At 29.2% G+C, this 27,542-nt stretch overlaps 3 protein-coding genes across 3 annotated transcripts; all 3 read left to right on the top strand.

Annotated features, from left to right (window-relative positions):
* The first annotated feature begins 51 nt into the window (after positions 1-51).
* On the top strand, positions 52-6,707 carry LOC100808221 (probable methyltransferase PMT23). Its single transcript, XM_003537447.4, has 8 exons — positions 52-1,941; positions 2,274-2,423; positions 4,312-4,582; positions 4,721-4,831; positions 5,086-5,260; positions 5,524-5,778; positions 6,092-6,286; positions 6,472-6,707. Exons 1-8 carry the CDS (start codon positions 1,504-1,506, stop codon positions 6,659-6,661), a joined length of 1,785 nt encoding a protein of 594 aa, XP_003537495.1. The 5' UTR covers positions 52-1,503; the 3' UTR covers positions 6,662-6,707.
* A 3,934-nt stretch (positions 6,708-10,641) lies between these two features.
* Positions 10,642-11,765, top strand: LOC100807688 (uncharacterized protein At5g39865). Its single transcript, XM_003537446.5, has one exon. The coding sequence runs from the start codon at positions 10,785-10,787 to the stop codon at positions 11,472-11,474; it is 690 nt and encodes a 229-aa protein (XP_003537494.1). The 5' UTR covers positions 10,642-10,784; the 3' UTR covers positions 11,475-11,765.
* A 10,353-nt stretch (positions 11,766-22,118) lies between these two features.
* Positions 22,119-26,503, top strand: LOC100807163 (probable inactive receptor-like protein kinase At3g56050). The gene is made up of 9 exons (XM_003537445.5): positions 22,119-22,486; positions 22,584-22,722; positions 23,020-23,091; positions 23,202-23,345; positions 23,430-23,561; positions 23,677-24,074; positions 24,336-24,526; positions 24,619-24,751; positions 25,486-26,503. Exons 1-9 carry the CDS (start codon positions 22,372-22,374, stop codon positions 26,076-26,078), a joined length of 1,917 nt encoding a protein of 638 aa, XP_003537493.1. The 5' UTR covers positions 22,119-22,371; the 3' UTR covers positions 26,079-26,503.
* Positions 26,504-27,542: the final 1,039 nt, after the last annotated feature.

Genomic DNA, 27,542 nt, shown 5'->3' with positions numbered 1-27,542 from the left:
CTTAACTTCACACAATAATTACTTGCTATTTCTATTTTCTAAATACTTGGTTTACTTTCCAAAATTCTAGTAAGAGCCATATAATCCAGTTAATCCAGCTTATAAGATTTGGCTCTTTTAGACTTTGGAAATCAAGTTTTTTTATTTATTGTGAAGGTATATAAACAAATGTTTGCAAAAGGAGGAGCTCTGGTAACGTTTTCTTTTATTTTATTATTATTATTTTAGTTGAAATTAATTCAAAACCATCTAGTAGGAGTGTAAATTTATTAAAATAGGATTAATACAACTTTGTGATTTATACTAGTAATACATTTTCTCAAACATTGTTTTCACTAATATTAATATTTAAAAGAAATAAAGAATGTTTTAAAAAATGTGTCACTAGAGTATGTTTTCACAACATTGTTTTCAAGAGGACTGTCTCTATCTTTGCAACATTGCAACATTTTTAGGCTGTATACAAAATCGTGTTAAGCATTATATAGTATTTGTACTTACATCTACTTTACATAAAGAGATAAAGAGAAGAGTCTATGATGATTGATGGAGAGAAATAAAATAAGAAATAGCCAATGAATAAGAAAATGATTCTTGAATATTTTTTCGGTGTCTACCTAGATAAAGAGAGAAAAAAGATACTAGTAAATAATTGATATTGCTGGTAATATGATATAACAAAAAAAAAAAAAAATCGATGTCTATCGTGTTAAACATTATATAGTATTTGTACTTACAACTGCTTTACATAAAAAAAAACATAAAAGAGATAAAGAGAAGAGTCTATGATGATTGATGGAGAGAAACAAAAAAGAAATAGCCAATGAATAAGAAAATGATTCTTGCCTGTCAAAAAAGAAAATGTTTCCTTACCCAAAAAAAAATGATCCTTACCAAAAAAGAAAAGAAAATTATTCTTGAATATTTTTTCGATGTCTACCTAGACAGAGAAAGAAAGAAAAAAGATACTAGTAAATAATTGATATGGTTGGTAATATAATATAACAAAAATGCGAAGTATTTGATGAGTCTTAGAAGTTTTGAATGTACAAACATCCGTACCCCGGTGAATAAACTGGAAGATAAATGATTTTAGTGTTAGTAGGTGTATTATACTATATGACAATTAATAAATTATGTTAAAAAAGAAATATAATTTTATTTGTATTTATGGTTTGGGCGAATATTAATTATTGATTCCAATGGGATTAATTGATACCAATAAGATGGTGAGGAAAAAAAAAATATATGACGACAAATTGGGAAAATAGTTAAGTGGAAGGTTTCAAATGTGATGTGTCATTCTGATTTGCGTATCATTTGGGTAGTGAGGAATCATGGGATCTTGGGTCTTCTACCTTTGACTGACACAACATACTAACATATCAGCTACCTAACTCAGTCCACTTTCACCGTCACTGCATCTCCATCCCATGATTTCAGTTCATTAACCATCAACACACATTGCACAAATATTGCAAACACAATTCTTGATCCTCAAGAATGGCAATTTCAGTTGAAAGCCTATTGAAAGAGAGGAAGTATCCTTTCATCTTCACCTTCATGGTCTTGCTCATTTGCTTCACGATCCTCACATTCACCTCCACCTCCACCTCCACCTTAGACCCCATTGGCTTCTACCCCGATGTCAAACCGCAACCACTCGCTCATTTTTCTTCGCCGAGTCCTAAGCGCCAAAGATTGCCACTCAAGGGAGAACCTTTCTTGGTTGATGCAACCATTGATTGGAAGCCTTGTAAGGGTCCATTGGCGATGGATTATATACCATGTTTGGATAACTTTAAGGCCATTAAGGCTCTCAAGAAAAGGAGGCACATGGAGCACAGGGAAAGGCACTGTCCTCATTCTAGTCCTCACTGTTTGGTGCCTCTCCCCAAAGGATATAAAGTCCCCCTTCCTTGGCCTAAGAGCAGGGACATGGTGAGATTGATAGTTTGGTAAGATTTTCTGGTTTTTAATCAATGCTTTCTTGCTTCCATTTTTTTGATGCATGAATATTTATGGCTGTTTCAATCTTTTTGACATTGAGAAAATTATTAGGTAGTCCGAGACACTATGTGACATGTATCAAAATTTTCAATTTACAAAAGAAACATAAATTAATAACACTTGATCATGTGTCATTGCTATGGGATCTCGGACCATGTAATAATTTCTCCTTGATATTGGCCTAAGACTGTAGTAGTGTTTTATAATGGATGGAAGAAACTTGCTTGATGTTTAAGTGATGTACTACTTCTGGTGGTTTTCAGATTTGGTATGATAATGTCCCTCATACAAAGCTTGTTGAATACAAGAAGGAGCAAAACTGGGTGGTTAAGTCTGGCGATTATCTTGTCTTTCCCGGAGGTGGTACTCAATTCAAAGAAGGAGTTAACCATTATATTAAATTCATAGAGAAGGTATATCGTTACTTGGCTTTTCATGATTTGCCTAAACTATGATATGTCAAGTGCATTATTTCCCATCCATGTTAAGCTGTTATAAAAATACAGAAACTGTAGAAATTAATCCATTCAGTTTAGGTGCTTCTAGTGTTATTATAATTAGAGTTTCACCTTGATAATTCATGTGATGAAGGTTTGCATTAAAGGTCAATATAGGTTACTCAACTGAAATTTCAATTTTGATTTGAAAACAAAACCAAACACAGTTACGGAACTGCATTTAAGTTTACTAAACTCTTCAAAAGAAGAAGAGAGAGAGAGAGAGAGAGAGAGATTTGGGAGGAGAGGGATAAGGACCAAGGTGGATTCTTTTCTTCTATTTTATATACCTGCAGAAAGTTCCTTTGAGAGTGAACCACTTACCATAATAATGGTTTTAGTCCAAGAGCTAAGATATTTGAATCTAGGGTACAGTTAAATTTGAACAAATTTATGCTGCTTTTCTTACATATTGATATTTTGTCAACAAGGGATAAAATTCTAGGCTTAGAATTGGCTTTTACGAGGAAGGAGCTTGTTTGAAAAGTCAACTAAATTGTGGTGATTCCTAGAGGTGTGTTGAAAGTGGCACATGACATATAGCAGTAGACAAAAAGAACAATTGTTAAAGTTTCACATTGACTAAAGATAGCATCAAGATAGATTATATAAGTGAAAAACAATCCTCACCATACAATCCGATTTTATAAGGTTGAGTTAGGCTTAAAAATGTTGAAAAAAAAGAGAAGAAAATAACAATGAAAACAGAACAGCAACATGGAAGCAGCATCACCGCAGCCAAAATAGATATGCAGCCTGGCTTTTCATATATTATGATTATGAAGCTCTCATATGGGACAGCAACATACAAAAGGGTGGAGCAAAACTGAACTCAGAATTTGGGCACATTAAACTTGTTACAACAAGGCTTTAAATAGAGAACTAACAAGTCCCTCATTGGATGAAATAAACAGCACATTATGGCTACCTTAAACTAGGCATCATTGGCTTACAGCTACAAGTTGTTTTATCTGAGCACAGGTAACCATTTAACCAATTTTACAAGCAACCACGAAATCTTCAAAGATATTTAATGATAGTAGAAAAATCTCACACCGCCAACACTCCTCCTTCAGATTTTTCTTCAATAATTCAAGCTGATCTACATTGACATCTTCTTGCAGCTTTCATGGCATTATTTTGGCATAAACGGGGATATCATACTGCTGACATATGGCGACATACAGCCTCTTTTTATATAAGCATTTGGGCTGTAATATGCGATCAGCACCATGGCATAAGGGTAGAGGCGTAGAGCAAAACTGATCCAAATCTGACCTCAGTTTCCACTCCCTCATTAACTCTGATTTTGTTTACCTCACAGACCCGAAAGATCAATGAAGCTCTGCTGTCAAAAATGACTAGCAGCCTTTTTTGCACTCCCTCAATAAATTAATCTGATTTTCTCTACCTCGAAGACCCGAAAGATCAATGAGGCTCTGATACCATGTTGAAAAGAAAAGAGAAGAAAAAAACCTTGAAAACAGAACAGCAACATGGAAGCAAAAGAAAAAAACATTATGGCTACCTAAAACTAGGCATCATTGGCTTACAGCTACAAGTTGCTTTATCGAGCACAAGTAGCCTTCAACCAATTTTACAAACAACCACAAAATCTTCAAGGATATTTTATGATAGTAGAAAAATCTCACACTGCCAACAAAAACCCACGTTCTATCAGAGCTGTAGAAAATGACTTAATTAGAATCTTACACATGTTCCACTGAAATAGCTAGATTAGTATGTAGCTTTTGAATGCTTACTATGTCTTGTAGTTTTCTGAATGACTTTTGTTTTATGTCAGACACTACCAGAAATCCAATGGGGAAAGAATATCAGGGTTGTTCTTGATGCTGGTTGTGGAGTTGCTAGCTTTGGCGGCTATCTTCTGGACAAAAATGTTATTACCATGTCATTTGCACCAAAGGATGAGCACGAAGCTCAGATACAGTTCGCTTTGGAACGAGGAATTCCTGCAACTCTTTCTGTCATTGGAACCCAAAAGTTGACATTTGCTGACAACGGATTTGATTTGATTCATTGTGCAAGATGCAGGGTGCATTGGGATGCAGATGGTACTTATTGAATTCCATTCTTCTGAGTTGTGTTGTGACTTAGTTATGTCCATATCAGGACAACCTTCTTCTAATTGACTTCCAAGTTCTATTTGTATTATTTTTATATGACAAGAGTGTTTGTTCACAAATCTGTAGGTGGCAAACCGTTGTTTGAGCTCAATAGGATTCTTAGACCTGGTGGTTTCTTTGCATGGTCTGCCACACCAGTTTATCGCGATGATGAAAGAGATCAGAAAGTATGGAATGGTTTGTCCCTCACTCCCTATGCATATGCCTCTTTTGTCATTTGAAAAAAAAAAGATTATTTTACACCTCTTTGGAATATATACACCTTATTGAGGAGGAAAGGAGAGATGAGAAGGGAAGAAAGAGAAGTGAAAGACGTGAACAATGATGTGATGAGAAAAAAAATTGAAAGAACCATAGTTTATGATTTCTTGAAGGATGTTACAAAACATGCAAATTTTACCAATGATGAATGTTGTTCTTGTTTTCTGCAGCCATGGTGACCGTAACAAAAGCAATGTGCTGGACTGTTGTGGCTAAGACTCTTGATTCATCTGGAATTGGGCTTGTTATATACCAAAAGCCTACCTCAACTTTCTGTTATCAGGAACGCAAAGAGAGAACTCCTCCTTTATGTGAAACTAGCGATAGGAAAAGTATCTCATCATGGTATATATGCTAAAGTTTTTGGTTGTATTTTTTTGACATTTATATTTCCACCAAATTTTATTTTTCTGTAATGCCAACATGTATGATGCTTTAGCTTTTTGATATGTGTATATATACACAGTATGGAATGGCCTGACATTTTGCATCAATTTATAACATATGTTGTTCAAAAGGAGACAATAGAAAATGTTCATGTACCATATCACTGTTAGTGTTAGTTTAACTTCTATCTCTGCTAATTTTCTTTGCATGATTGTGGTTAGGTATACCAAACTCAGTAGCTGCCTTATACCTCTTCCAGTTGATGCTGAGGGTAATCTGCAGAGCTGGCCAATGCCTTGGCCCGAGAGGCTTACCAGTATACCTCCGAGCTTATCCATTGAATCCGATGCCAGCGAGATGTTCTTGAAGGACACCAAACACTGGTCAGAATTAGTTTCAGACGTTTATAGGGATGGTCTTTCTATGAACTGGTCAAGTGTTCGAAATATAATGGACATGAATGCTGGTTATGCAGGGTAAAGTATATTCAATTGTAGATTAGCTTTATTATGTCACTCTTCTTTGACATTTATGTTTAAGGAATGCTAGCAACACATTCTTTAAGGCACTTTTTATTATTGGTTAAAATTTATTAAAAACTGTAAAATGGTAGAGGTTCATTAATTAAGATTACAATAAATTTCAACCGATAAAAGAGACTCTGTACTGCTAACATTTCTCTTTACGTTCACATATATGTTTGTCATTACATAAACTAAAATTTGCTCATTAATCTAATACCTTCCAAGTTTTCTTTGAACTGATACCATGCATTTTTTTTCCCCTCAGATTTGCTGCAGCACTCATTGATCTACCAGTCTGGGTGATGAATGTAGTACCCATTGACATGCCAGATACTCTTACTACTATATTTGACAGAGGGCTAATAGGAATGTACCATGATTGGTGCGAGTCCTTAAACACATATCCTCGGACTTATGATCTTGTTCATGCTAGCTTTCTCTTCAAACATCTTATGCAAAGGTACACATATTGAGGAAACTAATGTCTAGAACTAAAGTGTCTAGTGGCTAGTGCTTTCTCTTGTAGAATTTTTTTTCCTACTATATTTATGCTACATAGTAGGAAAGATAAAAAGTTCTATCATATTGTAGCATAAATATGTGTTAATTATGATTCTCACAGTTTGCAATAATCTTTATTGTCAGATGTGACATTGTAGTTGTGGCTGTGGAGATAGATCGAATAATGAGACCAGATGGGTATCTCCTGGTTCAGGACTCTATGGAAATAATTAACAAGCTCGGTCCGGTCCTGCGTTCACTTCATTGGTCTGTAACGTTATATCAAAATCAGTTTCTTGTTGGTAGGAAGAGTTTTTGGCGTCCAAGGCCCTAGAAACTGAATGAATGATCAATAATAGGGTTGCTCATCATTTATTTTATTTTACTCTTTTTTGGCAGTGATGACGAATTTTTATATATACCATCAAACTATGAGAGCTTAATCATTTTTATTTTACTCTAATACATTTATAAAATAAAAAGTTGTACATCAAGTTTGGGGAAGGAATGCTGATAGAAAAATGTTTTAAAGAAGGAAAATTTGGCAGGCAAACTGTCAATGGAAATTCTGTAGATGAGACATTTATTTAGGAAAAAAAAATACAAAGAAAATTATTATCTACAACTATTATAAAGAAAATAGTCTCATTTGATATTATCTTTTTTCTGGATAATTTTATCTTTAAATATTAATATATTATAAATCATTATAACATTTTAACTTCTAATAATAATTATATCTTTTAAAACAAGTAACACTCAAATATATATATATATATATATCTTTTCTGCACTAGTTTCTTATGATATAAATTAATTAGTCTATGTATATCGGAGATGTATAGCTCCCGCCTCCCAGTCTGCATTGTGGCACGAGATTCTTACCATTACTATTCTCATCGTCCTCTGCATTATCATTATTTTTTAGCATTTGTGGGTCAAACATTATAGGCATGAAAATTACAATCATATGTTGATAACATTGTACTTGAATTCATGTTTGAATCGTCATAACGTCTATTCTTATCCATTTCTCATTAATAATGATAGGTTATTTTAAATAAGATTTAATTATTCATTTAATTATTATAATTTTTAAACTTATCTCTTTTAATCTCTATAATTAATAAGTGAATTTTTTAGTCTTAAGTTTATATTTTCTCAAAATATTTTTGCCGTTAAACCCTTTTTTTTTTAACTCTATTAGTTAAAAAATTTTAACCGCACCTTTGGATCCTTCGATAATTAAAATATAAATTTTTGTCACTAAAAAATTTACTTATCAACTATAGGAATTAAAATTGATAAATTTGGAAAACTAAAATTGATAAATTTGGAAAGCATAGGGATTAAATGATTAATTAAACCTTTAAATAATTATGATAATATAACGATAAAATATGATTCCAAGTTTTTAAAATATTTATTTTTATTTTCGTAAAATCTTTGCCATCATTTACTAATTAATGGCCTAAACAAAAGCATAAAAAATTAAAATTTAACATGCCTATTTTTAATTTGATAAAATCTTTATTATTAATAACTAATTAATGATTCAAATAACTTATAAAAATAAAATTTTAGTACATTTTTTTTATTCTTCAAAACAATTAAAAATTGGTATAAAATTTATAAATATTTATTACTATCTAATTGTAAATGTCTTTAATCACTTTTCAAATTTTCACTCATGGTTATAGTTTGTGATTCTAGTTTTTTAAAAACTTTAAAAAGAATAAAGTAAAAAAATTTGAATGTTATAAAAAAATCAATAATTTATATTAGCGTGGGTGAGCTTGTTTAAACTTTAAAAGATAATTTTAAAATAAACATTTTTTAATAAGCAATAGAATTTGCTTTTATTAAAAAATAAAAAAATATATATTTATTTCAAGTAAAAATAATTTAAATTAAAAAAATCATAAAACTCTTTATTCTATTTAAAAAAGCATTTATTTTAGAAAATAAATTAGCTTTGTATGTGCTGACATATCAACCGTTGATTTTCTCATTAACGATTCATATTACTTATGTTACTTTTATGATAATTTAATTAAAATAATTTATCTTTAAATATTTTTACGCAATTATTTAATCATAGATGATCATAAAATATGATAAAATTGTTTATGTTTGTAAGAATTACTTTAAAAATTATATCTAAAACGATTTCTAATTTATTTGATCGTGTAAAAATCTTTAAACTAACTTATGTAAAAATTAAATTATTATTTAATATTTAAAGAAATATAAAACTAATATGTAAATAAAACTTTATTTGATGAAAGTTAAAACTTTCACTACTTTCCAAGACAATTTTAAGTACCCATATTTATAAAGTCAGACCTTAAGTCAAACACTAAAGATTTTTGTGCAAATTAGCCACGACTGAGATTTTGCTTAGGCCAGAAAGGTAATTATACGAGAAGGAATTATCCTACAATAGTAGAAATGATTATAATTTTGATATATTATTAAATATGAGTAATGCTATATTTTCTAAAACTTTTCTTATAATTTTTAATATTTTATGAACATAGTATTAAATGAAAGAGTCAAAATATTTAATGATTTATAAAGTTAAAGGGGTTTAATATTTTCTTTATTTATTAAGTGGAAGGATTTCATGAAAATTTTATTTGGTATATTATTAAAAAATGATTTTTTTTACTATAATAACTGTTATATATTAAATGAGTATCCATCTCTTATTATACGCCCACATAGTTAATCACATTTATAAATATGTTTAATGTGTGTGTGTAAAACCATGTTTTTCGGGTGGACAATGAGTGGGGAAAAAAAATTGGGTGCATGTCTGTATCTTTATCCATATTAAATGCCAATATTTTTAGTAATAGAATGATGTATACTAGAACATCTATAATCTGAAATTTAAATAATTTGAGTTTTTTATTTATGTTAAGTGGTTCTTATAATGTTATATTATCATTAAAAATTTATATATATTTGTTTTAATGGTATAAATTTAAGGAACTCTTAAATGATAAAAAGATATATTTTTATCTATAAATAATTATTGTTTATATAAACCATCAAAGTTTAATTTTAAGCTGTGAATCATCTTCAATAATAAAATAAATTAAGTAATAATATTAAAAATAAGTAACTCCTTAAATGCATTGGAGATGCTATTATGAGTATAATAAAAGACCATTTTTATAATAGTTAATTTTTTTAATTTATTTTATTTTAAAGAGTGATATTTATATATATATATATATATATATATATATTATATATATATTACATTTTTTATATAATTTCAAATTTACATCCCATTTTATTAATTATACCTATTTGATTTATAATTTTACTTATATTTATTAAATTTCATTTAAACCAATTATACGTATTGTGTAACTTTGACTATTATTACATTATTCTGTAACTTTTAATTAGATGGTATTTTTTTAAAACTCATTATTAGATTAAAAATTTCTTTCATATGGATTACATATGCAAAAATTCATATTATCCTAAAATTATTCACTGTCTTGTTAACATAGATTAAAATTAACATAATATAAATACTTCAAAATATATTAAAATATTAATCATTTGATTATCTTCTTTTGTTATATTATTCAATTTTGATAAAATTTGACACATAAAATCTTGATAATATTTAGATATAATTTAATGGTTAGATCAATAAAAATTACATTTTATATATAAAAATAATATAATAATTATCAAAATTATACGGATGTAATTTTTATTTCTTCTCATATATATATATATATATATATATATATATATATATAACATAAGTATATTTTGTTTTTGACAATAACATTCAAGCTAAATATTCTTATTGTGGGTGACAAAATTATTCTTCTAAAATATTTAATGCATAATTAAAAAAATAGTTAAATTGAAATAATTCTGGCTGAGTAGTTGATTAATGATTAGTGTGCTTGGTAATTTGTACAAGGTTGAGAAAAAGTATTTAAGAATATAAAATTAAAATTATTAGTATTTAATTAATATGTATCCTTCATATATATTAAGAAATTAGAAGAGAAAAATATTTATTATATAAACTATAAGAAATTATATAAAAAAATAATAAATAATATAATTTTTCTATTATTCAATAAAATATTTATACTTTTAAGTTGAATATTCAAAAGACACTCATTAGCATTTTTCAACTTAATATTAATAAAACATGAGTGAGAGAAAAAGAAACAAAAAAATACACAACAAGGTTGAGAAAAAGAAACATGCTAATCATTAATGAGGATGACCCTTGCCTTAATTGACCTATTATCCGTACATACAAATACATACATGAATTCAACCCCACCCCACACACTGCTTTTATCTTTTCTTTTTCTTTCATCACTCATCACTCTACACACTAAACAGTAACACCCATTCATAAAACCACACCACAAATTACACACAGAGAACAAAACCTGCTTGTTTCAATGTGGCTACCATGGCGTATCCGAACCACAGCTTCGCGTTCAAACCGATCCCAATCCTGCACCATCTCCTGCTCTTCCTTCAAAGACATCCAATCCATACTCGAATCCGAACCTGAACCTCCCTCTCTATTCCGCCGCCTAATCGTCTCTCCCTCCCTCATCCGCTCCTTTAGCAGCCCCCGCGCCGCCTCCTCCGCCGTCCAACCGCCTCCGGACTCCGACCGTACCGCCGTCGTCGTCTACTACACTAGCCTCCGCGTCGTCCGCCGCACCTTCGACGACTGCCGCGCCGTCCGATCTATCCTCCGCGGCTTCGCCGTCGCGATCGACGAGCGCGACGTCAGCGTCGACGAGCGCTTCCGCGAGGAACTGCAGCGGATCCTCGTCCGCCGCAGCGTGCCGCTGCCGAGCGTCTTCGTCGCCGGCGTGTACATCGGCGGTGCCGACGAGGTGAGGAAGCTCTACGAGAACGGCGAGTTGCACGAGTTGATCAGACGGTTGCCGAAGTCACAGAGGAACATGTGTGATTTGTGCGGAGGGCTGAGATTCGTGGTCTGCGACGAGTGCGATGGAAGCCACAAAGTGTTCGGAGAGAAGAGTGGCGGATTCAGGAGCTGTTCGTCTTGCAATTCCAACGGTTTGATTAGGTGTCCTGCATGTTTCGTGGTGAAGCCGCGACACACCAAATAATTCCATTCCTTCCTTCATTCCCTGTAGTATAATATGAATATCCCTTTCCCTTCTCTTCATCATGCATGTTGAACTTAGATATATTCCTTTAATTTTTCATTGTTGATGATCTCTCTTTGAATCACTCAAGTTAGATTCTTTCAAAAATTTCAATTAAACCCCTTATGCAACTTAGGTTCCATTATGTACAGTTGATTGATTGATAATTGTTAGGAGTATGATATTATGATGTCTGGTTATGTGTATGAAGAATATTTTATGGAAGAGACAAAAACCATTTTGATTTTGATGATCTCTGAATTTTAAAAAGAACTAATCTTCAATTATTGATTGAGGGATATCCGAAAACATATTGAAAGATTGTGAAAACTTTCTGCATGTCTCAGTTTTTTTGAGTCGCAGAAGTTTCGGTGAATTTGTTCAATTCAGCAATTGGCATGAAGGGACGGGAAAATAGGGACTAATTTTCGTCAAAGCGCACACAAGATCAGGGTTTTTTTTTTTTTGGTAAATTTTTTTTCATTCTACATTACTTCACAGTTTAATTTTCAATATACACGGAATTTTTTCTCTCCTTTTCGTTTTTTTTTAATTTAAAATATTATAAAATATAAATATTATATTATATAATTTTTAATTAGTTATATAATTACTTATTTATTAAATCAATATATCATAAATTTTCAGTATTTTTATTTCATGAAAATAGAAAACAAGAAATCAAACCAAACATGTTTTCAGAATTCAAATCTTTTGAAAATGGAAACAGTTTTCAGAAAATGGAAAAAGGAAATGAAAACAGAAAATGAAAATGCAAACCAAACACACCCTAAATATCTTTAAAGATATTTTTATTATAAAAAATAGTTCATATTTAACGGTTATTAATATCTTTTGGATATTTTAATCTTTTCTTTTCAGATTTACAAGTCATAAATAATAAAAATATCAATTCTTATCACTTAAACCAAAAATGTTTTTAAAGCTAAATAAATATTTTTAAAGATATTTTCAATATATTTTTATTTAAAGATATTTTCAATATAACAGTTGTTACTCTTTGAAATTTAATTTTATGTCTATTGTATACGATAAATGTATCAATTATTTTTTCTACTGTGTTCTTTAGTTTATTTTAATATTACTAACTAATTTTCTTATTTTTTTAATTAATGAACATAAAAAAAATATCACTAGCATATAAATTTAACTACAAAGATACATACAACGTAACTAAAAAATTGTACTTTAATTTTATCTAATTTTTTTATTTTTCTTTATCTGTATATTTTTTCTTTAAAAAACAAAACTATAAAATTTAATTTAATAAATAAGTAATTTTAAAACCAATTAAAAATTTATATAATATAATATTTTAAATTAAAAGGAAACAAAAAGGAGACAGAAAGTCTTTTCTTATGGCGAGGTTCATCCCGCAGCGTGGGGATCTTTCAGGAAATCAAACCTTGTTTTTTTTGAGGTCCTGCTTACCACCATTTCTCTTGCTACCTGTGTGCCTCCTAATTCCGTGAAGTCCTTGGAACATGCGCGATTTATTCAGGATCCTTGTCAAGAAAGAAGTCAGTCCCTTCTTTTTTATGGGGGAGATTGAAGTAGTATATATTGAGAATTAAACTACAAAATAGTGTAGAGTGAGAAAAAATAGGAGAAAAAATATGTATTTATCAGAAAAAACTTAAGATTCGGACTATTTCATATGCAAAAATCAAGATTCAATTTAGGATTATTTGTTGCTTATATTTTAGAGATATATTTCATAAATTATAATTCTATGAAATTATATTATTGTATAGTTTTAATGTTTAAATTATTTTTGTTTTAAAGTAATTTCTTGGTGGGATTCAAGTTATTTGAATAGATTTACGTGTCTATGCAGAGTAAAGTAAATGTAAGAGTTTGATTGGATAATTTTTTTTATAAATACTTATAAAAAATTAAATATTTTTTTATAAACTACAATTAGCTTATATATAAGTTTTTTTAGAGGAGCTTATATATAAGTTACAAACAAGTTTTGAAGAAACTAATAAAGAAAAATTCTAGCTTATGAAAAACTTTTTTTTCTCTTCTAAGTATTTATTTTGAAATTTATCTATAGAGACCTTAAATTACTTTGAAAAGTATACTATTTAAGAGGTGTATTGTATACCACCTTATTACTTAAATTTTTATTTCAATTGAGTGAAATATAAGAAATAAGAATTTGTATCTCTTAACAAGTGATAATAATTTATATCTCTTAATCCCATGATAGTGACTTTTTTTTGACAAAAATTAATCATTACCGGTAATAATTACTTCTTATCAATATCATAACTAATAAAAAAATATTTATATTGATACATATTACATCAATTCATGCACCGTTTAGTCATTTTTTATTGGATAACTTTATCTCAATTTATCATTAAATTTTAAAAAATATTTTTATATGTAAAATTTATAAAAGTTCAAGTTAATCTAAAATGATTTAATATTTCATTTGTATACATTAAAATTAATATAATATATACTTTTGAAATCTATGAAAATAAGAACCCTTTAATTATCCTTATATTATTAAATTTTTTCATTAAATTTGGTACAAGTAATCTAAATAATATATAATTAAAATTTAACAATTAGATCAATAAAAAAACATTTTATATAAGAATGATTTTAAATCCTATTATGACATTTACTAATCTCTTATTTCTTTTATATGGTAAATATTGATTTATTTAATATTTTTAAGACATTAAAGATATTAATTTTTATTTAATACTTTGTTTATAAAATATTAATATCTTATTTGTTTTATATAGTAAATATTGAATTTTTAAATATTTTTAAGCCATTGAATATATTTATTTTTATTTAATGTTTTCTCTATAAAATATTAGAAGAATCTTTAATAAAGTATAACATTACTTTTTAATGATACTATTGATAAAAAAAAAATCTTTGAAAATATTATGGCCCATTTGGGGTGATTATTAGTTTTTAGTTTTGAAATTTTAAAAAATAGCAACCAGTTTTAGTTTTTTTTTTTAAATTAAACTAGTTTTTAAAATATGATTAATTTTAAATAAACTCATTTTGAAAGTTTCATATCATATTAAAGTTAATTTAAGAATGTTTTTGTGTGATGATGACAATAATAATGATGGTGATAACGTTAGCAATAGTGACAAAGATAAAGATATCAGTGGTGGTCACGATGATAGTGACAATGACAATAATAACATTAGAGGTGGTGGCAAAAGTGGTATTAGTGGTAGTGGTGGGGTGATAGAGGTGGTATTAACGTTGGTGGTGGTGATGGTGATAACGAAGATAGTATTAGTGGTGGTAGTAGTTGTTGTGACACTGATGAAAGTGGTATTGTTGGTAGCGGTGATGATGACATTGATGGTTGTGGTAGTGATAGCATGTTAATAGTGATGGTGATGTCGGTGGTGGCACGAAGTGGTGGCTGTGTGGTGGTTGCGATGACATTGGTGGTGGTTGCGGTAGCGGTGACACTAATAGTGATGGTGGTGGTAGTAATGCCGATGGTGATGGTAATGTTGGTAGTGATGATAATGGTGTTGATGGTTGTAGTGGTGACAATGATAATGTTTGTGGTGATAGTGATGATAGAGGTAGTAGTGATGACAACAAAAAGTATTATTGTTAGAGTGAAAAATGTGTGTTTTTTTAAAACTAAAAATCAAATTTACAAAACTTTTTTTTTAGGTTTGAAAATGAGTGTAAAATTATTTTGAAAATAATTTAAAAATCACTGTAATTCCATTTTTGTCAAACACATTTTATTTTAAAAATTACATTTGAAACTCAAAAACAAAAAACTCGCAATCACCCCAAAAGATTGTTAGTTTTTTTTTTCATTATCAGAAGATTTGAACACACAACCTCTGCATCATTCCCTTCTCTTTTCACTACTAGACCAATCTTATACCTCCATTATCATAATATTTAAGATAAATCATTTTTAAGCTTGAACAATACGCTCTATAAATTCCATCTATGTATTTTTTTTTATTAATACATCATAAAAGAAAAATGGCCAAAGCCCAAGACCAGAGAGGAAAACTATCCGAAGATACATTATGGGCCTTTGATATATTTTTAGGCGAATTATTAAACATACCTCCCTTTTTATTTTTGTTATTAAATTTCCTAAAATAATCCCACCCCTTACCTCCCTCTCATCCAAATATTATAATATCAGCATTACTACTTTCATCCCTAACTATAGGAGTTGTTAATTTCAATTTACAGCATGATTAAAATTATTTTTTTATAGAAGTTAACGTGAAGCAATTGTTTTTTCATCACAATTGTTTAACGCGAAGCAACTTTCTATGCCTTATTTTGTCCGCTTGGTTACAACCAAAAGAATGAAAACAATGAGTTTGAGAAATAACACTTTGAGAGTGGTGGGACATGGGAAGGACGTGAATTTTTGGCATGCAAGGTGGGTAGGATATGGGCCTTTATGTAAAAAATTTCATGAAGAGTTAACTAAGTTTTTAGTTCTTAAACATTTTTTAAATTTGATTTTTAATTCTTAAATTTTTATTTGACTAGTCAATGTTTTTTAACTTTTTTCATTAACGTTGATAATTCATAAACTTTTGTTAGACTGATTAACATTTCTAAACTTTTAGGATTTTCAATTTTTAGTCCCTAAACAAAAGTTTGAATCCATTATCTTTGTTTATTTAATAAAATTTTAAGAATTAAAATTTTCAAAAGCTTAAAGACTAAAATACTTAATGGAAAAAAGTTGAACCACATTAACCCGTCAAACAAAGTTTAAGAATTAAAAATATTTTTTTAAAAAAGTAAAATAACCTTAACCGGTCAAACAAAAATTTAGGAGCTAAAAACTTACTTAGCCCAAAAATGAATAAATTATATCAAAATTGCAGAAGTTGGTCTTTGGAGTGGTGAGGAATGGAGGTAGACTTCGGCTAGGGATTTGGAAGGATAGGGGCAGTAAAGCACGTGCACGTACACAATACGGGGGAGTTGTTATTGACAGTGTTACTTTTGCTATTGACACTACTCACGTGGTGTCTTTTATTAGTATCTCAAAAATGTTCTTTTGATAGAAAACATAACCAGAATCCTGATTTCATTGCTTATATGGGGTGAAAAAAAAATTAAAGTACAAATGAAACATGATTATGTTGTACAAGTGTACAATGGAATCACATTTCTCTTGTGTAATTATTTTTCACTTTCAAATAACATAATAAAATCATAATTTTATTGGATATTTTTTATGCATCCCTAAATAATACAGCGAAATCATGATTTTATTGTATATTTTTTCACCCCAAAAAACACAATGAAATCATGTTTTCACTATGTAAGAAGGGGTGTAAAAATATACACAATGGAAATATGATTCCATTGTGCATATTTTTATTTTTTAGTTGATTTTAAATGCAAGTTACCTTTTTAAAAATAATTATATTAATTGTGACATAATTTATCATTTTTAATAATAATTAATATTTTTTTATTAAAATTTAATTAATTAGATAGAAATTACCTTTTATAAACATAACTAAATTATTTATATGAACTACCTTTATTAATAATAATCAAATCAATTTATGATATTAATTTGTATCATATTTAATTTAATTACAATTAAAAATAGAGGAAAAGAAAGGGAAATTGTGGGGGTGTTATGATGGAGAAGTGAGAGAGGGGAAGGAAAAAAGAGTTGGGGTGTAGGAAAACTCAGAAAGATAAAATGGTCATTTGCTAAAACTTGGTAGTGCAAATAATAATTTTGAAAGTGTCAATAACAATGTCCCAGTATGGGATTGTTTGTACATGTAACATCGGGTATGGGTTGTAGACACTCCTTGTGACAACTACCTCCAATTTCTTGGATGTGCTAGTTTAAAGTTTTTTATTGAAATAAGTGTTTATTTTAATAAAATAAATATTTTTTTTATTTTTTAATATATTTATTTAAACTGTTTATATTGAAAAAATAATTTTATACTTATTGTAAAATGTAAATCTTATAGGTTTCTTAAAAGAACACTTATATAAAAAAGGTTTATTTTAAAGTTGTTTTTTTTAAACTCACCCAGTATATCATTCTTTTGCTTTGAAAAAATAAATAAATTATATACACAAAAAAGTTCTTAGGAGAAAAAAATAAAAATATCATTTATAGAAATATAATAATAATGATTAGTCCAACCTTTTAAATAATTTGTATGATGAGAACTATGTCTAAAATATACATATGTTCAGTCTATATATCAAAATTAAGAAGTTCTAGATAAGTTAGTAATTAACTTCTTGATGTTTACATCATCATCTGTAATTACTTTCACATAGTCACTTTCGACTTATATTGTACCCTATACGTCATCGTAAGTCTACGCGAACTTAGATAGAAATAGAAGCCAAGCTTTTCCACAAGAAACTAACATAATGATTTTCAAATAAATTATAATTATAATATAATTGTTTTAAACCTTTTCCCTTATTCTCGATGAATTTCCCATTCAATTTCGATATAATATTTTATTTGGCGTGAAAAGAAAAGTTCATGCGCAGGAAAAAAAAAGGAAAAGAAAGAATAAAAGAAATTTAATACTGACCCATGGATTTTGACGACACATTTCAGAAACGAGGGATGAAATGGCCCTTATGTTGAAAGTAAAAATAAAAGGCTGATGATGACTACGGTGATAGATTTTATATGCAAATCAATTATGATCATAGGAATTTGATTTCTTATAATGTATTTTTTTTCCTTTTTATTTTATTATCTAATCCTCCTTTTTCCTTTCTACACGTAAGACCAAGACCTAACATGAATCTTTCTTTAAAAATCAAAATTAAGTTTCATGATTTCAAAGCAATGGTGGATCAAGAAATTTTGTTCAGTAGAGTAAAAAATAGTCTAATATTTTTCAAACAAAAAATTATATAAATTTTATTAAAAATGGTAATAGAAAATTAAAAACAATAAAATTTAAATGAATAAAATTAGTATTAATTTATTTTCTCTTTTATCTTTTATAAGTATATACATTTATCTTATTAAAAAAAATTATCTTGGACGACAAGATCATTTTTTTATAGGAATAAAAAAAATATCCATTCAATATATTCAAGTAAAAGAATTTTGTAAGAATAATTGTTCCCATTAAACTCCATGTAGATCCCCCAGTGATCACAAGAGCTACGTACATGGTAGTTCATACGTGAAAGGCCATAAGTCTATGCCTTCTTTATCGTTAACAAATTATACTACCATATTTCTTCTCTAATTTTTACTATATATCATCGTATTCGTATGCATCGATTCTTCAAACCAGTGCCTGCAAGTCGACCTCTGTGTGTATATCATGAAAATTTATGTAAGATGTAATACCTAATACCGATCAATGGTTTCTATTATGATGAGGAATTCAACTCCCTATATATTTTTTTTATTCTTTATTTTGTTGTTAACTCACAATATATATATATATATATATATATATATATATATATATATATATATATATATATATTATGGTTCAATCGAAGGATCCACTCCTCAAGCATCAGCTTGGAAAGATGTTTTAAAAAATTTGATGCAATCCTAGCTAGCCCTGTATATTTTGATTAAAATAATGGGAAGAAAAAATTAAATATTTTTATTTAATTGAAGAGTAAGTTAATTTTATGAAAACAAAAATTTAACATTTTCTTACTTATCTTTTAATTCAAATTTTATTTTATTTTCTCTTATTCCAACAATAATTCCTAAAGATAGTCCAATATGTTTAACTCATCACATTTAATTTCATTACGAAATAATCAACAGGTCAAGATAATTTTAAGACAAATTAGATTATAAGGATTGTTATTTTCTTTTAAAATATATTATTATACAACTTTTGTCATATATATTATGCGCCCGATGCCTCGATGACACCTAACACATATATAAAACCTTTTTTATAATTAAGAATTAAAAAAGAGAGAGAGAGGGAAGATCATGCAAGCAAATCTCACTCATTCAAAAACTCAAACAGTGATGAAAGAATATAATTTAGGTTTTTTGTTTTTTGGGATCACAACACTTTATTACAAGATAAATACATTATAAAAATATTAGAAGTGCTACTTCTTGGAGTCTTTTACCAAGTCTTGAGAGAGAAAGAGACAGCAAAATTATTATATAATATAAATACATTATAAAATTATTAGAAGTGCTACAACATTTTATTATATAGTATTGTCGTTTTAGTCTCGCCATCAGCACATGATAGACTCCAAAACACGCTATTTCATCTCATCTAATATTATCATCATCATCATCTTATGCAAAAACATTGAACATAAAACATAATGGGAAAGAAACTTCTTCTCTTCCACTTTTATGCTTGGTTTGAATTAAGAGTAAACTAGTGAAGAACAAAATTGATAGAAATAAAAAAAAAAGTTAGATTAGAAAAAAAATTTACTGTTTAGTATAAATGAGAAGAAAAAGTAATTTTATTTTTGTCAATTTGTTTGGATAAATGAAAAATATAGTAGAAATAAATCAGTAATTTTTTTGGTGGCCAAAAGGAACCCCCAACTAATCAATTATAACCACGTGTGAAAGATACAGAAGCAATATCAATCAACAGGGGGATATTTAAAAAATTAGGAATACTATAAAAAATTCTTCCTACAGTATATTAAGTATTTTCAGACCAATTATAAAATAATTTTTCGCTCAATTGTTTTTTCTTAACCTAAAATTATTTATTATTTATTTAAAAATATGCTATAAAAAATATTTAATACTTTAAGAAATTAAAACAAAAAACTGAAAAAGATAGATCATTTTCATCACATTCCATGTCAATTTCGGGAAAAGCGTTTTTTTGTTGGATCCCATCAAAATAAATCTAATGATCCATTTTTTTTTTAAATCTAATGACTAATGTTTGTGTTAGTATATACTATATTTCATTTTTGTAGTATATATGTGTTTTAGGAAAATGAAAATAATCTCTAAATTATTATACCATTTTTTCTCAATATGAATTAACAATTTTTAAAAAATATGGCATTAACAATCTTCACATCTTTTAGGCGTAAGAGTAATCTTTATTTAAAATACAATTTTAGTCATAATCACAATTTAATAGTCTTTTAATTATTTTTGAAAAGAAGTTGAAATCCAAATTCTCCTCTAAAATTATTAAATACACGTATATATATATATCAAAGTATTAACGTATTCTAAAAAATATATTTTTATTTCTTCCAATTATTTAAAAATAAAAAAATAAAAAGTCTTGTATTTAGTTAGTACTTTCCATAAATTCAAAATTAACATTTAATTATTTTTTGTGTTGAAGAAATAGCTTTTACCATTTTAGTCCATTTGCTCTCCTTTATGTCATTAAAATTTTACTTATCTAGTTTATTTACATTTAATGGAATTTAATATTCCATGTTGATTTAATTAAATTCTTAAACTACCACCAAATCTTTAAAATCATTAAAATGTTAGTACTTTTGAAATAATAGTCTAATGATGTGTATTAATTATTTTAGACACGCAATCACGATAACGATAAAAAAAAAAAGAAGGAAATTTCCTTATTCTCATAAAAGGACATCTAATTCACTGCTTCATAGTCATTAAGAACTACAGTTGGAGGCAGCTTGGAGCTTGGACCCGTTCCATGCTGTACAATTTTTTATTTGGCTTCTTTACTATTGTGTGGACGATCATGTCTAAAAATTAAATAAATAAACGTAATTTATTAAAATGTTTAATATTGTTAGTATAATGACTTTAATAATTCAGCAAATAAAAAGTTTAATATTAAACAGATCTACACCCATAACTTGATTTACAGGTTAAAAATGTTAGAAAGATATTTTTTTATTTATAAAATTTTCATAATAATAGTTTATACATCAATAATATATAACTTTTTATAATCATTTAATTAAGTATTAATATATATATGATAGGTTTATTACCTTTTATAATATGGTATTTATTTTAAAAATTATACTTACTTTTCTATTTTTAGAAGAAAAATTATATTTACTATGATTCCTCATTAGCAAATGTTGTAAAACTTTTTACATTAATTTTTATTATTGAATAAAATAAATAATAATTTATGCCTTTGAATCAGAGATTAGTATACATATACGGTAATTTGAATAATTTTTATAATAATTATTTTAAAAATTATAGCTTAAAAAATTAAACTAATTTTATTATAGAATAAACAATAGATTATGCACCCATAATATAATGACTTTTTTTACTATCATTCAATAAAAAATTAATATATATATATATATATATATATATATAATAAATTAATTAATTTTGATAATAATTATTTTAAATATTATACTTATTATAATTTCTCATTAGTTTACATTGTAAAACATTTTACATTGAAAAAACTCATAGTTTCTATAAATATTTGTTTTAGAATTACAGTTTTATTACAAGGCAACTAACGTGTCTGAGTTGGTAACATTGAGTTTTTTTTTTTCTTTTATTAAGGAAAATGTGTGTGAAGTTACGTTTAGATTTGAAAACATTTTTAATAATATAATGATTTTAAACAAAAATTCTATTGTGAGGGAACGCGTTTTCAAATATTTTTGTATTGTAATAATTTGTATGGGTCCAAACTGGTATCCTTGGTCTAAAGAACATGGTTTGGAGATTCCTTTGGCCTATTTGACAATGTTTTAGCAATTTCCCATCTTTTGATACTTTCAAAGACTGATTCTTTTGGATTCAAATCCTTTCAATTTCGTTCCATTGAAGAAAAACTTAATCTGGTTCGTGCTTTTCTTGCCCGAGTTGACGTTTGCAGGCAACAAGAAAATGAGCAAAAACTGGAAATCTAGCTGCTTTCGGGATCCTGGGGGAGTTCTGTTCCTTCTTGTGTTGTGTTTGTTGTTTCAGAACTTTAGTTTGTGCTGCTCTTTGAATGAAGAAGGTATTGGATTTTTGGTTTGTGGAATTTTGTTTTCTCATAAGGTTAATTGTGTGTATCTTAGGGGAAAACAAAGCTGAAAAGTGAGTTTTATTTGCAGGTAAAGCTCTTTTGAAGTTCAAACAGGGAATAGTAAACGACCCTTTTGATGCTTTGTCCAATTGGGTTAATGATGAAGTGGAAGTTAACCCGTGTAATTGGTTTGGAGTTGAGTGCTCTGATGGAAGAGTAGTGGTCTTGTAAGTTCTGATTTTCTGATCTGTTTTACAGAAACTGAATATATGTAATTTTCGGTTCAATTTAATTTATGGCCAGAGACAGAACAAAAAAAATCAAGATTTTGTTTTTTCTTTTTTTCATTAGGGTCATCGTATGAGAGATCAAAGTTTAAAATTTGTTTTATTTCTTCTTGTTATTAGCAAAACTGTTTGATCCATGATATTTTGAGACTGTTAAATCAAATTACTATTGTTCATATTGTTGGTTTGATAGTATTTAGTATCATGCTGATCATGAGAATGTATTTTGTTTGGCAGGAATTTGAAAGACCTTTGTCTCGAAGGAAATCTGGTACCTGAGCTTGCAAACCTTGTTCACATAAAGTCCATGTAAGTAATTGCTTCATAGTCGTTACCAATTTGCGATGTTTGATTGCAGCTACATGCTTAATGGTTTCAGTTTTCAAGTGTCTAATAATATTGTGAATAATATGTTGCAGAATTTTGCGGAACAATTCTTTTCATGGAATCATCCCCCAAGGAATTGCACACTTGAATGAAATGGAGGTTTTGGATTTGGGCTACAACAACTTTAGTGGACCGCTACCTACAGATCTTGGGAATAATATTCCGCTGACAATCCTGTAAGATAATATACTCTTTGAACAGTTCAAATTTCATTTTCAAACTTGATTTCATACTGTGTACTCATTTTCTTCTTATTGCAGTTTGCTGGACAACAATGATCATCTTTGTGGTTTCTCTCCCGAAATTAATGAATTGAAGATGGTTTCTGAATATCAAGTAGATGAAAACCAACTAAGTAGTGCAGAAAAGGTGCCAATAAGATCCATCAAACGGTATGCCATTAAGCTTCCAAAAGGGCTCATCTCTAGTTTTTAGTTATGAGCCATGAGAGTCTTCCATGTATTTCTACTTCAAAATCTTAACTCTTCTATCATTCTTTCTGTGAAGCCATGCTGGCCAAAATAATGGTGTTCGGAAGCTACTGCAAGTTCGTACTCGTGAAGGTGGAAGTCCTTTTAATCGGGTTTTTCCTGATAGTCCTGCTCCATTTCCTTCAGCTCCCTCACCTGCCCCAGCAACGCCACCAGTGGTTCAGAAGCCAGCTCCCGTTGACCGAAATAATTCTGCTTCTCCTTCTCCCCTGCCTGAACCACGCTCTGCACCGCTATCTAAAAGTAGCTCATCAAAGAACCATCTAGTTGTTATTTTGGCTGGAGTTATGGGTGGTGTTGTATTTCTTCTCATTTCAATCATTGGCCTATATCTCTGTAAAACAAACAAGGTAGCTACTGTAAAACCTTGGGCAACAGGATTAAGTGGACAGCTTCAGAAGGCATTTGTAACAGGTAAATCTCAGCAGTTTAAAAGTAGTTAAGTAGAGCAATGACTGAAAATAATAGTTAACTTGCACACAACTACTGCTTCAGGATTCTTGAAATGCGACAGAAAAAAAAAACTTGACTTATTTTCATTAGGTCCTTCATCTTCTAATTGATCTGGCTTGAATGATTGCAGTATTGCAATCCCTTGACCGAGCAATGTTACTTATGTATTGCATATAAGATTTCTGCCTCTGTTCATGTATGACAGAATTTTAACATTTTCAGGTGTGCCAAAGCTAAAGAGATCAGAGCTTGAAGCAGCATGTGAAGATTTTAGTAATGTAATTGGCACTTCATCCATTGGTACAGTTTACAAAGGGACTTTATCTAGTGGTGTCGAAATTGCTGTGGCATCTGTTGCAGCGACATCATCCAAAGATTGGTCAAAGACTCTAGAAGCCCAATTTAGGAACAAGGTACTACCACCTAAAACATAAACATTTATTTTTTTGTAGATTTCCAATTAGGCTGCTATTGTAACTAATATTTTAAGCAATTATGATTTCAGATAGATACATTATCAAAAGTGAACCACAAGAATTTTGTAAATCTTCTTGGACATTGTGAAGAAGATGAGCCTTTCACCAGAATGGTGGTTTTTGAGTATGCCCCAAATGGAACACTCTTTGAGCATTTACACAGTGAGTACCTATCATTTTGGTGTTATTATTACATAGAAAATAAATCAATGATTGAGTATCCTGTATCCCTATTTATGATCATCAACTTTTAATTTGTTGGTTTTACATACTTGCTGGTCATCAAGTTTTCCATCTATTGATACTTCACACATTTAGTTCATTCGAGCTTGTGCTATTACTCTAATATTACCATGTATTTTCTTAGGACTAATTTGCTATCTGTCTGAGTTTTGCTATAACATCACTTCTTATCATTTGTCCACCCAGTTAGGTATTTTGTCTGACTTATTCTACATATTATAACATAAAGATGCTTTGGTCTATCATCCATTCAACCTATTTAGCATTTTTGCTATAACTTGTCAGCACAGTTAGAACTTAAGGATATTTAGGAGTGCCTCAAAAACTCAGATGTCAACAACCTAGTTTTATAATGCCTATCACATCCCCAACCTCGTGTTTTCTAGGACTGAGCAGAACACTGTTGGTGCAAATTAACAAATGATAGCTTGCTAGATTAATAGCTCTGCAATTAGGCTTTGAATTATATTTATGTGAGAAATTAATCGTATAATATTTTTGAATTTATATGCTTTCTCCCTCTCTAGTCTCTACTCTCCATGTTTCCTTTTCTCTTTCAAAGCAAGACTAGTTTCTTTTAAGGGCTTTTTTTTTGGCATTCTTTTGGTGTTATTAAGTTGGAAACTGGCTGATGTATTCGATCTTGTTTCCAGTAAAAGAATCTGAGCACTTGGATTGGGGAACAAGACTTAGAGTTGCCATGGGCATGGCCTACTGCCTACAACATATGCACCAGTTGGAGCCTCCTTTGGTCCTTAGCAACCTGAATTCTTCAGGTGTCCAACTCACTGATGATTATGCTGCCAAAATCTCTGATTTGAGTTTCTTAAATGAAATAGCTTCAGCTGTGATAAAATCTCCTGCTAGAAAAAACACTGATATGACACCGGCAAGTAACATATACAGCTTTGGTGTTATATTATTTGAGATGGTAACTGGCAGACTCCCTTATTCAGTGGACAATGATGGCTCACTTGATGACTGGGCTTCACACTATTTACAAGGGGATCAGCCCCTCAAAGAAATGGTGGATCCAACTCTAGCATCCTTCCAAGAAGAACAGCTCGAACAAGTCGATGCTTTGATTAAATCTTGTGTCCATCCTGATCAAAAGCAAAGACCAACAATGAAAGAAGTTTGTGTGAGATTAAGAGAGATAACAAAAATAACACCTGATGCAGCTGTTCCAAAGCTTTCTCCACTTTGGTGGGCAGAGCTTGAGATTGCTTCTGTAGATGCAAGCTGAAATCGGTAATTCGGGTTGTAAGTATGGAGTTCTTACCATCCTCATCCTTTTTCCATCGGTGAAGGCACAGAAAATGTATTCACCTGTAGATTAATACATCTTGTGTTAATTATAGAAGAGTGGCAAATCACATGTACATAAGGGAGATAAAAGAATGTGATTTTTTCTTTTCTTTTCCTGGGGTGCTTCGTTTGGTTATGGTTTATGAAATTACACTAACAAAAAAAAGTTTCACATCAGTAAATTTCATTTGCTCAGTCAGTTTATTAGATGAATTAAAAATGTTTTTAATTATGTTTCTTACCAGTTACCACCACTATCCATTTCTCTCCCCACTTCCAAATTTTCCATTTTCATAAACAATACAAGTTGTTCTGAGTAACAAATAGTCAAATAACAAAACCGTATAGTATGATTGACAAATAGTCTTATTCTTTAAGCATGTAGTGATCAAGCATTTGATCCTTATATTCATGTACATGAAAAAAAAAACATATGTTAAGAGAATTTAACTTCTTAAATAAATCTTAATATTTTAAGAGATTAGTCCTTGAATCTTGGCTAGAGAATACTTTGAGTTCAACAGCAACCAAAAATGTTCAATAATCATAGTCATACCCATGTGTGTTGATTAAAACTGCTTGGCCTTTATTTGTTGCACTTTGTTGAAAGCTACATGTGATAAATAAGTGGCAGGTTAAGGTTGCGGGTGTGATATTTGATGTTTTAATAATATACATGGACAAAGTCAAACGCTTGTGGGGGGCTTATTAATTTTCTACGAAGTGTAAACAAAGTTTGTTAGCAAATGACACCTACAAAGCACAGACTTCCAAGCTGTAGCCTGCCAAATAAAATAATGGGCGGCAGAAAATTTCAATGGCAGCTGCATCTGCATGACTGACTGGGTAGACATGACTTGGAGGCACTTGTTGCAAACAACGATTGCTTTTGTCATACGACAATTGTAAATACCAATAAGTGGATGATAGAGTTGTATTAGATTTAATTTTTTTAAATAAAATTTTTAGTGTAAATTTTGTGAATGAAAAAAAAAAATAATTACGAGAAGAGAAAATTTTATTATAGGTCATCAGTTAAATTTTTTAACAGAAATTAATCATTAATACATCGTATTAATACCATGTTAAAAAAAATACCACAGTTGCCAATTGAAGATAACAACGTACTTGACCTTAACCTATGCATTGCTCACCACTCTGGAAAAATCAACGGCTAAAGAAACCGTAAACATTTTAGAATAAAAAATTGATGGTGTCAAAATCATTACTAACTTCAATTAAGGACAAACAGTATATAGGTACACCAAATTTTGAACTTTTTAAACTGGCATGGCGAATTTTGAAATCTTCTTAATGTGGTACAATCTAATTTTTTATTTATTTATGACGCCTTCTCTGTTCCTTAAATAGTTCATCAAGATGTTTATTTTATTTATATTTT

The sequence above is a fragment of the Glycine max genome, chromosome 11, assembly GCF_000004515.6.
Source record: "Glycine max cultivar Williams 82 chromosome 11, Glycine_max_v4.0, whole genome shotgun sequence".
Lineage (NCBI taxonomy): Eukaryota > Viridiplantae > Streptophyta > Magnoliopsida > Fabales > Fabaceae > Glycine > Glycine max.
The sequence above is the reverse complement of the archived record's forward strand: the minus strand, read 5'-3'. Positions and strand labels throughout refer to the sequence as shown.

Bases quoted from the DNA above. Each gene is read 5' to 3' on its own strand.
- LOC100807163 (XM_003537445.5), top strand. From the start codon at position 22,372: ATGAGCAAAAACTGGAAATCTAGCTGCTTTCGGGATCCTGGGGGAGTT. The intron at 23,562-23,676 runs GTATGCCATTAA...CTTTCTGTGAAG, and splicing joins CCAATAAGATCCATCAAACG to CCATGCTGGCCAAAATAATG. The intron at 24,752-25,485 runs GTGAGTACCTAT...TCTTGTTTCCAG, and splicing joins ACTCTTTGAGCATTTACACA to TAAAAGAATCTGAGCACTTG.
- LOC100807688 (XM_003537446.5), top strand. From the start codon at position 10,785: ATGTGGCTACCATGGCGTATCCGAACCACAGCTTCGCGTTCAAACCGA.
- LOC100808221 (XM_003537447.4), top strand. From the start codon at position 1,504: ATGGCAATTTCAGTTGAAAGCCTATTGAAAGAGAGGAAGTATCCTTTC. The intron at 2,424-4,311 runs GTATATCGTTAC...GTTTTATGTCAG, and splicing joins ATATTAAATTCATAGAGAAG to ACACTACCAGAAATCCAATG. The intron at 6,287-6,471 runs GTACACATATTG...CTTTATTGTCAG, and splicing joins TTCAAACATCTTATGCAAAG to ATGTGACATTGTAGTTGTGG.